This window comes from Tachypleus tridentatus, chromosome 7, assembly GCF_004210375.1.
Source record: "Tachypleus tridentatus isolate NWPU-2018 chromosome 7, ASM421037v1, whole genome shotgun sequence".
Lineage (NCBI taxonomy): Eukaryota > Metazoa > Arthropoda > Merostomata > Xiphosura > Limulidae > Tachypleus > Tachypleus tridentatus.
Window position 1 is genome coordinate 112,103,640 of NC_134831.1, and position 13,396 is coordinate 112,117,035.

The 13,396-nt window shown below is 32.5% G+C and overlaps 1 protein-coding gene across 1 annotated transcript; it reads right to left on the reverse strand.

Moving 5' to 3' along the window:
• Positions 1-6,715: 6,715 nt before the first annotated feature.
• On the reverse strand, positions 6,716-13,010 carry LOC143256417 (agrin-like). The gene is made up of 4 exons (XM_076513632.1): positions 12,946-13,010; positions 11,907-12,140; positions 10,152-10,255; positions 6,716-7,065 (listed from the first exon to the last, which is right to left on the reverse strand). The coding sequence occupies exons 1-4, from the start codon at positions 13,002-13,004 to the stop codon at positions 6,920-6,922; spliced, it is 543 nt and encodes a 180-aa protein (XP_076369747.1). The 5' UTR covers positions 13,005-13,010; the 3' UTR covers positions 6,716-6,919.
• Positions 13,011-13,396: the final 386 nt, after the last annotated feature.

Consider the following 13,396-nt stretch of genomic DNA (forward strand, 5'->3'; position numbering starts at 1 on the left):
GTTTTAAAATGAAGTAGAACCATTATGTATCTCAAAAGGAATGTTCGGTTTTAAAATGAAGTAGAACCATTATGTATCTCAAAAGGAATGTTCGGTTTTAAAATGAAGTAGAACCATTATGTATCTGAAAAGGAATGTTGGGTTTTAAAATGAAGTAGAACCATTATGTATCTCAAAAGGAATGTTCGGTTTTAAAATGAAGAACCATTATGTATCTCAAAAGGAATGTTCGGTTTTAAAATGAAGTAGAACCATTATGTATCTCAAAAGGAATGTGGGGTTTTAAAATGAAGTAGAACCATTATGTATCTCAAAAGGAATGTGGGGTTTTAAAATGAAGTATAACCATTATGTATCTCAAAAGGAATGTGGGGTTTTAAAATGAAGTATAACCATTATGTATCTCAAAAGGAATGTGGGTTTTAAAATGAAGTAGAACCATTATGTATTTCAAAAGGAATGTTCGGTTTTAAAATGAAGTAGAACCATTATGTATCTCAAAAGGAATGTTCGGTTTTAAAATGAAGTAGAACCATTATGTATCTCAAAAGAAATGTGGGGTTTTAAAATGAAGTAGAACCATTATGTATCTCAAAAGGAATGTGGGGTTTTAAAATGAAGTAGAACCATTATGTATCTCAAAAGGAATGTTCGGTTTTAAAATGAAGTAGAACCATTATGTATCTCAAAAGGAATGTTCGGTTTTAAAATGAAGTAGAACCATTATGTATCTCAAAAGAAATGTTCGGTTTTAAAATGAAGTAGAACCATTATGTATCTCAAAAGGAATGTTGGGTTTTAAAATGAAGTAGAACCATTATGTATCTCAAAAGGAATGTTCGGTTTTAAAATGAAGTAGAACCATTATGTATCTCAAAAGGAATCAGGGGTTTTAAAATGAAGTAGAACCATTATGTATCTCAAAAGGAATGTGGGGTTTTAAAATGAAGTAGAACCATTATGTATTTCAAAAGGAATGTGGGGTTTTATAATGAAGTAGAACCATTATGTATCTCAAAAGGAATGTGGGGTTTTAAAATGTAGTAGAACCATTATGTATTTCAAAAGGAATGTGGGTTTTAAAATGAAGTAGAACCATTATGTATCTCAAAAGGAATGTGGGGTTTTAAAATGAAGTAGAACCATTATGTATCTCAAAAGGAATGTGGGGTTTTAAAATGAAGTAGAACCATTATGTATCTCAAAAGGAATGTGGGGTTTTAAAATGAAGTAGAACCATTATGTATTTCAAAAGGAATGTGGGGTTTTAAAATGAAGTAGAACCATTATGTATCTCAAAAGGAATGTGGGGTTTTAAAATGAAGTAGAACCATTATGTATCTCAAAAGGAATGTGGGGTTTTAAAATGAAGTAGAACCATTATGTATCTCAAAAGGAATGTGGGGTTTTAAAATGAAGTAGAACCATTATGTATTTCAAAAGGAATGTGGGGTTTTAAAATGAAGTAGAACCATTATGTATCTCAAAAGGAATGTGGGGTTTTAAAATGAAGTAGAACCATTATGTATCTCAAAAGGAATGTGGGTTTTAAAATGAAGTAGAACCATTATGTATCTCAAAAGGAATGTGGGGTTTTAAAATGAAGTAGAACCATTATGTATCTCAAAAGGAATGTGGGGTTTTAAAATGAAGTAGAACCATTATGTATTTCAAAAGGAATGTGGGGTTTTAAAATGAAGTAGAACCATTATGTATCTCAAAAGGAATGTGGGGTTTTAAAATGAAGTAGAACCATTATGTATCTCAAAAGGAATGTGGGTTTTAAAATGAAGTAGAACCATTATGTATCTCAAAAGGAATGTTCGGTTTTAAAATGAAGTAGAACCATTATGTATCTCAAAAGGAATGTTCGGTTTTAAAATGAAGTAGAACCATTATGTATCTCAAAAGAAATGTTCGGTTTTAAAATGAAGTAGAACCATTATGTATCTCAAAAGGAATGTTGGGTTTTAAAATGAAGTAGAACCATTATTTATTTCAAAAGGAATGTGGGGTTTTAAAATGAAGTAGAACCATTATGTATCTCAAAAGGAATGTGGGGTTTTAAAATGAAGTAGAACCATTATGTATCTCAAAAGGAATGTGGGGTTTTAAAATGAAGTAGAACCATTATGTATCTCAAAAGGAATGTGGGGTTTTAAAATGAAGTAGAACCATTATGTATCTCAAAAGGAATGTGGGGTTTTAAAATGAAGTAGAACCATTATGTATTTCAAAAGGAATGTGGGGTTTTAAAATGAAGTACAACCATTATGTATCTCAAAAGGAATGTGGGGTTTTAAAATGAAGTAGAACCATTATGTATTTCAAAAGGAATGTGGGGTTTTAAAATGAAGTACAACCATTATGTGTTTCAAAAGGAATGTTCGGTTTTAAAATGAAGTAGAACCATTATATATCTCAAAAGGAATGTTCGGTTTTAAAATGAAGTAGAACCATTATGTATCTCAAAAGAAATGTGGGGTTTGAAAATGAAGTAGAACCATTATGTATCTCAAAAGGAATGTGGGGTTTTAAAATGAAGTAGAACCATTATGTATCTCAAAAGGAATGTGGGGTTTTAAGGTAAACGAGAAGCAGAATGAATACCAACCTTATTTAGTTAATACTTAGATAAGAAAGAAATAAAAGATGAAAAATAGAAACACTGAAAATGATAGAACATGAACAAACAGGGAGACAGAGAACTGGAGATTGTAGAGCAACGTGGAAAATTTAAATAATGTTTTCCTTTATTATCCAAAAAATCAAATCTAGTAAAACGATGTCAAACCCGACATAATTTCATTTATCAAAAAGTCGTTTACTTTTACAACACGAGGGAGAAAACATCTGATTTCGTAATGAATGAGATAGCTTTTCGCTATATCTATCATAATCTGGTGTGATATTTACTATTTATCAAGGGACAGATACTTTGTTTTTCTTGTTTCACGCTAAGAAAGATGTTTAGAGATTAGCAGACCTTAAAGTTGGCGGGCTGACCTTTTGTTTGACTTTTAGCACGTGCGTTAATCGCCATGTCGAGAGGAAAATTCCAGTAGCTTTCCATCACGAAGGGCACGTGGGTTTTCATTGGACTGCTGTTTCTGCGTAGGAACAAACAGTACAGTTTTCATATGTTGTGCATATTAAAAACCCAACATATTTACTGTTACATTTGTTTATATATTATAAAAATTAGCTCATGGACTTGATTGTTTTTAGTATTTTTTTGCAATTGGAAATTAACAGTTAAAGATTTTCGGAAAAAAAAACTTTAAAATAAATCAGTGTTCAAGTTTCATTTGTCAACTTTATTATAGTTTTGTCTTTTCCTCTTATACTTATAACAGATGATCGTAAATTTTAAGTGTATTTCGATATTTTATTTCAGAGAGCATGTTAGAAGTAGACTTAAATTGTTACAGTGTGTGTATTTGTTGAAAACGTCTGTGGTCTGGCATTCAGTCATGAGATGTAATGATTTGACAATCCCTGTGGAAGAGTTAGTTTTACTTATGATTGATCTGACATTGTCTCTTACTTATGTTTGTGTGTTTTCTTATAGCAGAGCCACATCGAGCTATCTGTACTGTCACTGTGCTGTCAACCACTAAAAGTACTAATACTTTATAATGGGATCACTGTACCGTCAACCACTAAAAGTACCAATACTTTATAATGGGATCACAGTACCGTCAACCACTAAAAGTACTAATACTTTATAATGGGATCACTGTACCGTCAACCACTAAAGGTACTAACACATTATAATGGGATCATTGTATTGTCAACCACTAAAAGTACCAATACTTTATAATGGGATCACTGTACTGTCAACCACTAAAAGTACCAATACTTTATAATGGGATCATTGTACTGTCAACCACTAAAAGTACTAATACTTTATAATGGGATCATTGTACTGTCAACCACTAAAAGTACCAATACTTTATAATGGGATCACTGTACTGTCAACCACTAAAAGTACCAATACTTTATAATGGGATCACTGTACTGTCAACCACTAAAAGTACTAATACTTTATAATGGGATCACTGTACCGTCAACCACTAAAAGTACCAATACTTTATAATGAGATCACTGTACCGTCAATCACTAAAGGTACTAATACTTTATAATGAGATCACTGTACCGTCAACCACTAAAGGTACTAATACTTTATAATGGGATCATTGTACTGTCAACCACTAAAAGTACCAATACTTTATAATGGGATCACTGTACTGTCAACTTCCCTATTTACCCAAATAGAATCGTTATGTACTTTTGACTTATTTATTTTTATTGTGAGAACTCACTATACATTTACCGAATCATACAAGTTCTCGCTACACGTACACTGAATCATACAAGTTCTCGCTACACGTACACTGAATCATACTGCTGAAGAATACACTGGTTTGTAGCAGTCAACATAACACTGCGGTAATAAAAGTTTTAAAAGTTTAAACTAAATAAGAATGTAATTATTAATTATCGGCGTTTCTAAATAATTATATAGTTTATATCAACTTTAAAGTGTCGCCTTGAGCTTGACGTGACTCAAAGAAATATTTACAAAATTTTTGTCTTCAAAAAGTTTCAAGTCGTCAATTATGGAAACTGCTATTTTTAGTACTTTAGTTATTAAAAAAATAATTGTTTTAGTTGTGTTTATCAAATAAATTTTATATTATTCCGACCGCTTTTATTCACTTAAGATAAAGTTTTACGGAAGATAGCTAGTAACACAATGTAAACTGTCGTTAGTGGATAGTGCCATCTGTTAGTGGATAGTGGAAACATAATATAATTAAAAACAATATGAACAAATAAAAGTTTCAAAACGAACAAATATTAAAATAAATCCGTTAAATAAATTCGTGCCAGCTCGTCTGTAAGAACTGCTTAGAGAAAGTAAAGTCGTTAGAAAACAAGTGAAAATAAGAGCTCATGTTAGTGTAGATCAGGTGAAAGAAAGGTCAGCTAAATAGAAAGGCATGTCGCCACAGTAATGTGGATTAATTTAAAGTATAGTAAAGTTCAGATGTGATTTATAATACTAAATAATAGGGATTCAACTATTTACAAGAGGATTCCATGTTGTTCCTCCTCTTCAGGGTTGTGATACAACATTCCAGTGTTGATGTTTTCCTCCTCTATCAACATCCCTCTACTGTTGTAACACAAAATTCCAATGTGAATGTTGTTCCTGTTCTACCGACTTCCCTCTAGGGTTATAATACAACATTTCAGTATGAATGTGTTTCCTCCTCTACCAACTTCCCTTTAGTGTTATAATTCCACAATGCAGTGTGAATGTTTTCCTTCTCTACCAACTTCTCATTAGTGTTATAATACAACATTGCAGGGTGAATGTTTTTTCCTTTTCTACCAACTTCCCTCTAGTGTTATAAAGCATCTTCCAGTGTAAATGTTTTCCTCCTCCACTAACTTTCATTTAGTGTTGCAACACTAAATTCCAGTGTGAATGTTTTTCCTGTTCTACCAACTTCCCTCTAATGTCATAACACAACATTTCAGTGTTGATGTTTTTCCTGTTCTACCAACTTCCCTCTAATGTCATAACACAACATTTCAGTGTTGATGTTTTTCCTTCTCTACCAACTTCACTCTAGTGTTATAAAACAATATTCCAGTATGAATTTTGTTCGTCCTCTACGAACTTCCCTCGAGTGTTGTAATACAACATTCCAGAGTGAAGTTTGTTCCTCCTGTAACAACTTTCTTCTGGTGTTATAGTGCAACATTCCAGTGTAAATATTGTTCTTCCTATTCCAACTACCCTCAGGGTGTATAATACAAAATTCCAGTGTGAGTGCTTTTCCTCCTCTACGAACATCCCTTAAGTATTACAATTCAACATTCCAGTGTGAATGTTGTTTCTGCTCTACCAACCTTTCCCTAGTGTTATAAGACAACATTGCAGTGTGAATTTTGTTCTCTAGCGACTTCCCTCTAGTGTTATATTTCCACAATGCAATGTGAATGTCTTGTCTTCTCTACAAACTTCCGTATAGTATTGTAATACAACATTCCAATGTCAATGTTGTTCCTGCTCTACCAACTTTCCTCTAGTATTATAATACAACATTCTGGTGTGGATCGAACATGATATATTTTGGTTTTTAGAATTGTTATTATTAAAAGCGAATACTTTTGTTTTCAAGTTTAAGGTTATCACATTATTTTATCGGATAAGTACGATAATAAGAAATACTTAAAAACTATACTAACAAAGTTTCTATTAATGTGTTATGCCATATGAGTGAGATGAAATTGTCAAGATATATTTTTAAAAATCAAAATACGATTAATAAATAGATAAACCTGAAAACTGTGAACTAATTAATAAAACACGAGAAAGAGGAACGTAAATATATTTTACAATCGTGGAATAACACAATTAGTATAAGACACCTTGACGTCGTAAAAACTTTATTACACGTGTACATGGCTGGTAATACCAACCACATAAGACAGAAATCTGAATAAGATGAAAGAATTTATGGTCATAACCCAAACAGGTAAGTCAATGAGGAAAACATTGTATCTAACAAGTCAGTAAATAAGAGTGAATTGAAAGAAACAATTTAAAGTCAAAGTTTTTTAATGACTGTTATTTAAAACTCCCGATATTTTAATGGTGACTTCCGTTCTTCTTGAGAATTAACCAACAGCAACGACGTTTGAATTTTCAGAAACGATCCGACATCTTTATTAGAATCTCTTTTTACGTGATTATTTCATATACGTTTGTAATTAATGACTATATACATATCCACACAGTCTTAAATACAAGTTGGCACACCGCAAATATTGCTGGTCTTATCGGTTTACTTTGAATCTATATCGAGGACCAGAGTCTAATCTATTAGAATCTACAGTTCCATCAAGACTTCTCACAGAATCGAACGGCACCAGATCCATGCATGACGATATACAGTGGTTCCCCTTCTACGAGCACAGATGCTATACATCCGTTAAAACCGAAGTAATAATGATCTGGTAGTCCTGTTGGAAGCCCAGGTGACCCACCTAAATACAGATAAAAAAGATGGTTTGTACAACCGTCGTTATTAAAATACACAATCGTAGTACACAATGCATTAATAAAGAAAGAAGAAAATATGTTAGTATACCTAATTATTTAACATTACAGACAACCATGTTTAGTACACAATTAATTATTCAGCAATGAAGACAACCATGTTCAGTATAAACTTCATTATTCAACAATAACGACAACCATGCTCAGTATAAACTTCATTATTCAACAATAAAGACAACCATGCTCAGTATAAACTTCATTATTCAACAATAAAGACAACCATGCTCAGTATAAACTTCATTATTCAACAATAAAGACAACCATGTTCAGTATAAACTTCATTATTCAACAATAAAGACAACCATGTTCAGTATAAACTTCATTATTCCACAATATAGACAACCATGTTCAGTACCCACTTTATTATTCAACAATAAAGACAACCATGTTCAATATAAACTTCATTATTTTACAATAAAGACAACCATGTTCAGTATAAACTTCATTATTTTACAATAAACACAACCATGCTCAGTATAAACTTCATTATTCAACAACAAAGACAACCACGTTCAGTACCCACTTTGTTATTCAACAATAAAGACAACCATGTTCAGTACCCACTTTGTTGTTCAACAATAAAGACAACCATGTTCAGTACCCACTTTGTTGTTCAACAATAAAGACAATCATGTTCAGTATAAACTTCATTATTCAACAATAAAGACAACCATGTTCAGTACCCACTTTGTTATTCAACAATAAAGACAACCATGTTAAGTATAAACTTCATTATTCAACAATAAAGACAACCATGTTTAGTATAAACTTCATTATTCAACAATAAAGACAACCATGTTCAGTATAAACTTCATTATTAAACAATAAAGACAACCATGTTCAGTATAAACTTCATTATTCACAATAAAGACAACCATGTTCAGTACCCACTTCATTATTCAACAATAAAGGCAACCATGTTAAGTATAAACTTCATTATTCAACAATAAAGACAACTATGTTCAGTATAAATTTCATTATTCAACAATAAAGACAACCATGTTTAGAATAAACTTCATTATTCAACAATAAAGACAACCATGTTCAGTATAAACTTCAATATTTTACAATAAAGACAACCATGTTCAGTACCCACATTGTTATTCAAAAATGAAGACAACCATTTTCAGTATAAACTTTATTATTCAAAAATAAAGACAACCATTTTCAGTATAAACTTCATTATTCCACAATAAAGACAACCATGTTCAATATAAACTATATTATTCAACAATAAAGACAACCATGTTCAGTACCCATATTGTTATTCAACAATAAAGACAACCATGTTCAGTATAAATTTTATTATTCAACAATATACATAACCATGTTCAGTACCCACTTTGTTGTTAAACAATAAAGACAACCATGTTTAGTATATACTTCATTATTCAACAATAAAGACAACCACGTTCGGTATAAACTTCGTTATTCAACAATAAAGACAACCATGTTCAGTACTCACTTTGTTATTCAACAATAAAGACAACGATGTTCAGTATAAACTTCATTATTGAACAATAAAGACGACCATGTTCAGTATAAATAAACTTCATTATTCCACAATAAAGACAACCATGTTCAGTATAAACTTTATTATTGAACAATAAAGACAACCATGTTCATTATAAACTTCATTATTCAACAATAAAGACAACCATGTTCAGTATAAACTTCATTATTCAACAATAAAGACAACCATGTTCAGTATAAACTTCATTATTGAACAATAAAGACAACCATGTTCAGTACCCACTTTGTTATTCAACAATAAAGACAACCATGTTCAGTACCCACTTTGTTATTCCACAATAATGACAACCATGTTCAGTACCCACTTTGTTATTCCACAATAATGACAACCATGTTCAGTACCACTTTGTTATTCAACAATAAAGATCTCCATGTTGAGTAACAACTTGGTTATTCAACAATAAAGACCACGATGTTCAGTATAAACTATATTATTCAACAATAATGACAACCATGTTCAGTATAAATTATATTATTCAACAATAATGACAATCATGTTCAGTACCCACTTTATTATTCAATAATAAAGACAACCATGTTCAGTATAAATTTCATTATTCAACAATAAAGACAACCATGTTCAGTATAAACTTCATTATTCAAGAATAAAGACAACCATGTTCAGTATAAATTTCATTATTCAACAATAAAGACAACCATGTTCAGTATAAACTTCATTATTCAAGAATAAAGACAACCATGTTCAGTATAAATTTCATTATTCAACAATAAAGACAACCATGTTCAGTATGAACTTCATTATTCAACAATAAAGATAACCATGTTCAGTATAAACTTCATTATTCCACAATAAAGAAAACCATGTTCAGTACCCACTTCATTATTGAACAATAAAGACAACCATGTTCAGTATAAACTTCATTATTCCATAATAAAGACAACCATGTGCAGTATAAACTTCATTATTCCACAATAAAGACAACCATGTTCAGTACCCACTTTGTTATTCAACAAAATACAACCATGTTCAGTATAAACTTCATTATTCAACAATAAAGACAACCTTGTTCAGTATAAACTTCATTATTCAACAATAAAGACAACCTTGTTCAGTATAAACTTCATTATTCAACAATACAGACAACCATGTTCAGTATAAACTTCATTATTCCACAATAAAGACAACCATGTTCAGTACCTACTTCATTATTCAACAATAAAGACAACCATGTTAAGTATAAACTTCATTATTCAACAATAAAGACAACTATGTTCAGTATAAACTTCATTATTCAACAATAAAAACTACCATGTTTAGTATAAACTTCATTATTCAACAATGAAGACAACTATATCAGTATGAAGTTCATTATTCCACAATAAAAACAACCATGTTGAGTACCCACTTTATTATTCAACAATAAAGACAACCATGTTCAGTACCCACTTCAGTGTTCAGCATTAAGAACATCTCAGTTCTGCACTGGTCTACACAAAAGGAACTTAAAGGATTGCTAACCTAACCACAGAAGACCATCTGAGTTTAACTCCGTGGCCCCAGGTTCTGAAGTGGCACTCACAGGAGGTCCGTCGTCTACTCGAAGTGTACCAAGGGTTTTCTTTCTGTAAAATATGCAACAAGTTATTGTACAGTAGGTGTTATGTAAACCATATGGTTATTTATTGTATACAGTAGGTTGTTACAGAAACCTTATTGTGTACAGTATATTATAGGTAGTAATGAATGACACAATATTGTTAGATTTATTTTAACAGTACCCACTTTATTATTCAACAATAAAAACTACCATGTTCAGTATAAACTGAATTTACATTTACATCTCTATTTACATCCCGTATTCCTAGTAGCGCTATTTCAGAATCTGTTTCTGATCCACTATTTACATCCCGTGTTCCTAGTAGGCCTAATTCAGAATCTGTTTCTCATCCACTATTTACATTCCGTGTTCTTAGTAGGCCTAATTCAGAATGTTTCTCATCCACTATTTACATTTCGTGTTCGTAGTAGGCCTAATTCAGAGGCTGTTTCTGATTCTCTATTCGCATTCCGTGTTCCTGGTAGGCATAATTCAGAATGTTTCTGATCACTATTCACATTCTGTGTTCTTAGTAGGCCTAATTCAGAATGTTTCTGATCCACTATTTACATTCCGTGTTCTTAGTAGGCCTAATTCAGAATCTGTTTCTCATCCACTATTTACATTCCGTGTTCTTAGTAGGGTTAATTCAGAATCTGTTTCTGATTCTCTATTTACATTTCGTGTTCGTAGTAGGCCCAATTCAGAGTCTGTTTCTGATTCTCTATTTACATTCCGTGTTCCTAGTAGGCCTAATTCAGAGTATGTTTCTGATTCTCAATTTATATTCCGTGTTCCTAGTAGGCCTAATTCAAAGTCTGTTTCTGATTCTCTATTTACATTCCGTATTCCTAGTAGGTCCAATTCAGAGTATGTTTCTGATTCTCTATTTACATCCCGTATTCCTAGTAGGCCAAATTCAGAGTCTGTTTCTGATTTTCTATTTACATTCCGTGTTTCTAGTAGGCCTAATTCAGAGTCTGTTTCTGATTCTGTATTTACATCCCGTGTTCCTGGTAGGCCTAATTCAGAGTCTGTTTCTGATTCTCTATTTACATCCCGTGTTCCTGGTATGCCTAATTCAGAGTCTGTGAAAAAAGACTTTAAAAGAATTTATATTCACGATAAGCCATTGTGTTTTAGTTGTCTCAAAATTCATTTTATTGCTTACCAATAGCCTGGCATGGCCAAGCGCGTAAGGCGTGCGACTCGTAATCTGAGGGTCGCGGGTTCGCGCCCGCGTCGCGCTAAACATGCTCGCCCTCCCAGCCGTGTGGGTGTATAACGTTACGGTCAATCCCACTATTCGTTGGTAAAGAGTAGCCCAAGAGTTGGCGGTGGGTGGTGATGACTAGCTGCCTTCCCTCTAGTCTTACACTGCTAAATTAGGGACGGCTAGCACAGATAGCCCTCGAGTAGCTTTGTGCGAAATTCCAAAAACAAACAAACAAACAAACTGCTTACCAATTACATAATAAGTTCACAAATTGGCAGTTTTTCTAATAATATACTAATGTAAACCTTGACAAACCATTTGAGTAGTAAGTGGTTTTATTTACAAATATCTTCGGCATATGTAAACGAGTTAAAATATTTTCGGAAAGAAAACTGTGGACTTATGTTCTAATTAAATGATCTGTAGTTGTCATTAGTAAAGCTGTATATCCAGACATTACCTTATGATATCTGCAGTATGCCACAGTCCGTCGTCCACTCGAATTAAACTTCGTATTATTAACAGATGGCGCTGTTTACCAAGATTAAAGCTAAACTCGAGAAGACCATTTCCGACAGCTAAGGCCAGGTAGTCACCGTGTGTTGTGGCACCTTTGTTCAACCATAACAACAGCCCGTGCTTTTCTACAGTTCTAAATTTGATACGAAAACTGTTTTCACGTTGTCCTCGAAGTCTGTCAAAGAAACAAAAAAAAAAAATGACACGATGGTAAAGGTCGAGTTCACATCATGAACTTTAATCTCTGTAAAATAAAGAAAGAAAAATCCACTTAAATAAAGTTTTCCATGAAACACATAACTGAATCAGCTGTGGAATATTACATCTTTCTAAATCTCAGTATAATAATAGTTTATGTTAAATAACTCAGTACAAGAAATAAAGACGTGGTAATGAAAATATGTGACATTCTAGGACAGTAAGGTGATAAAACTACGACAATAGAGTCCTGACAGTAAGGTTGAGACAAAGAAAGATAATTTGAATAGGAAGTGGTAAATGATACACTTGTGGTTGGATATACAGAACTTGAAACTGATACCAACTGTATTTAAATATCATATTATAAATAACTTAATATTGTAGTCGTGGTTACTGAAAGCACTTCTCGAATATCAAAATTAACTTGTATTTAGTAAATTACTTACCAGAAGCGTCGCTAGGCACTGGCGTACGGGGCCAGTACCCCAATTCCACTGAACAATGCTCTGACTATCCAATTGGTGTCTTTAAAATCAGAATAGAAAACCATGATCGATACCACATTGAAACACCGAATATTGTTACACCCATGGGTAAATCTTCTAACCACTTAGCGACACCCCTGTGACTCAGTATAATAGGCACGTCTAAGTGAAAGTTAACACTTGAAGAAGAAACAAGATAGCAACATGAAACAGTTATCTCACACCCAAACTTATATTTTGTTAGCTTGTCCCTGTTACAATTCAAGTTGTAAAAGAAAATAAAACGAGTCTTACCCTGTCTCTCTAGATTCCAGAGATAGCCGTTCACTGTGAGCAGAGAGAGAAAGAACCATTGGTATTTGTTAGTATCACAGAAGTACAGCTTAATAGGAAGAACCAAAGATCCCATAAAGTAAGTTTACTGGAAACGTACAGTGAGTAGGATTTAAAAATATATTCATGACTGTATCGTAAATCTATAATGAACGAGGCTTAGACACGATGTTGTAAGTCTATAATGAACTAGGCTTAGACACGATGTTGTAAATATATAATGAACTAGGCTTAGAGGTTCTACTCAAAGTGTATAATAAACAAAGCTTAGGGACTGTATGTAATTCGATAATGAACTGTATTGTAAGTTAAGAATGAACAAGGCTTACAGACGGCATTCTAAGTCTATAATGTACTAGGCTTAGACACGGTAATGTAAGTTTATAATGGACGAGACTATACTGTAAGTCTA

Bases quoted from the DNA above. Each gene is read 5' to 3' on its own strand.
- LOC143256417 (XM_076513632.1), bottom strand. From the start codon at position 13,004: ATGGTTCTTTCTCTCTCTGCTCACAGTGAACGGCTATCTCTGGAATCT. The intron at 10,256-11,906 runs GTAATGTCTGGA...CATATTTTACAG, and splicing joins CATACTGCAGATATCATAAG to AAAGAAAACCCTTGGTACAC. The intron at 7,066-10,151 runs GTTAGCAATCCT...ATCTGTATTTAG, and splicing joins AGATGGTCTTCTGTGGTTAG to GTGGGTCACCTGGGCTTCCA.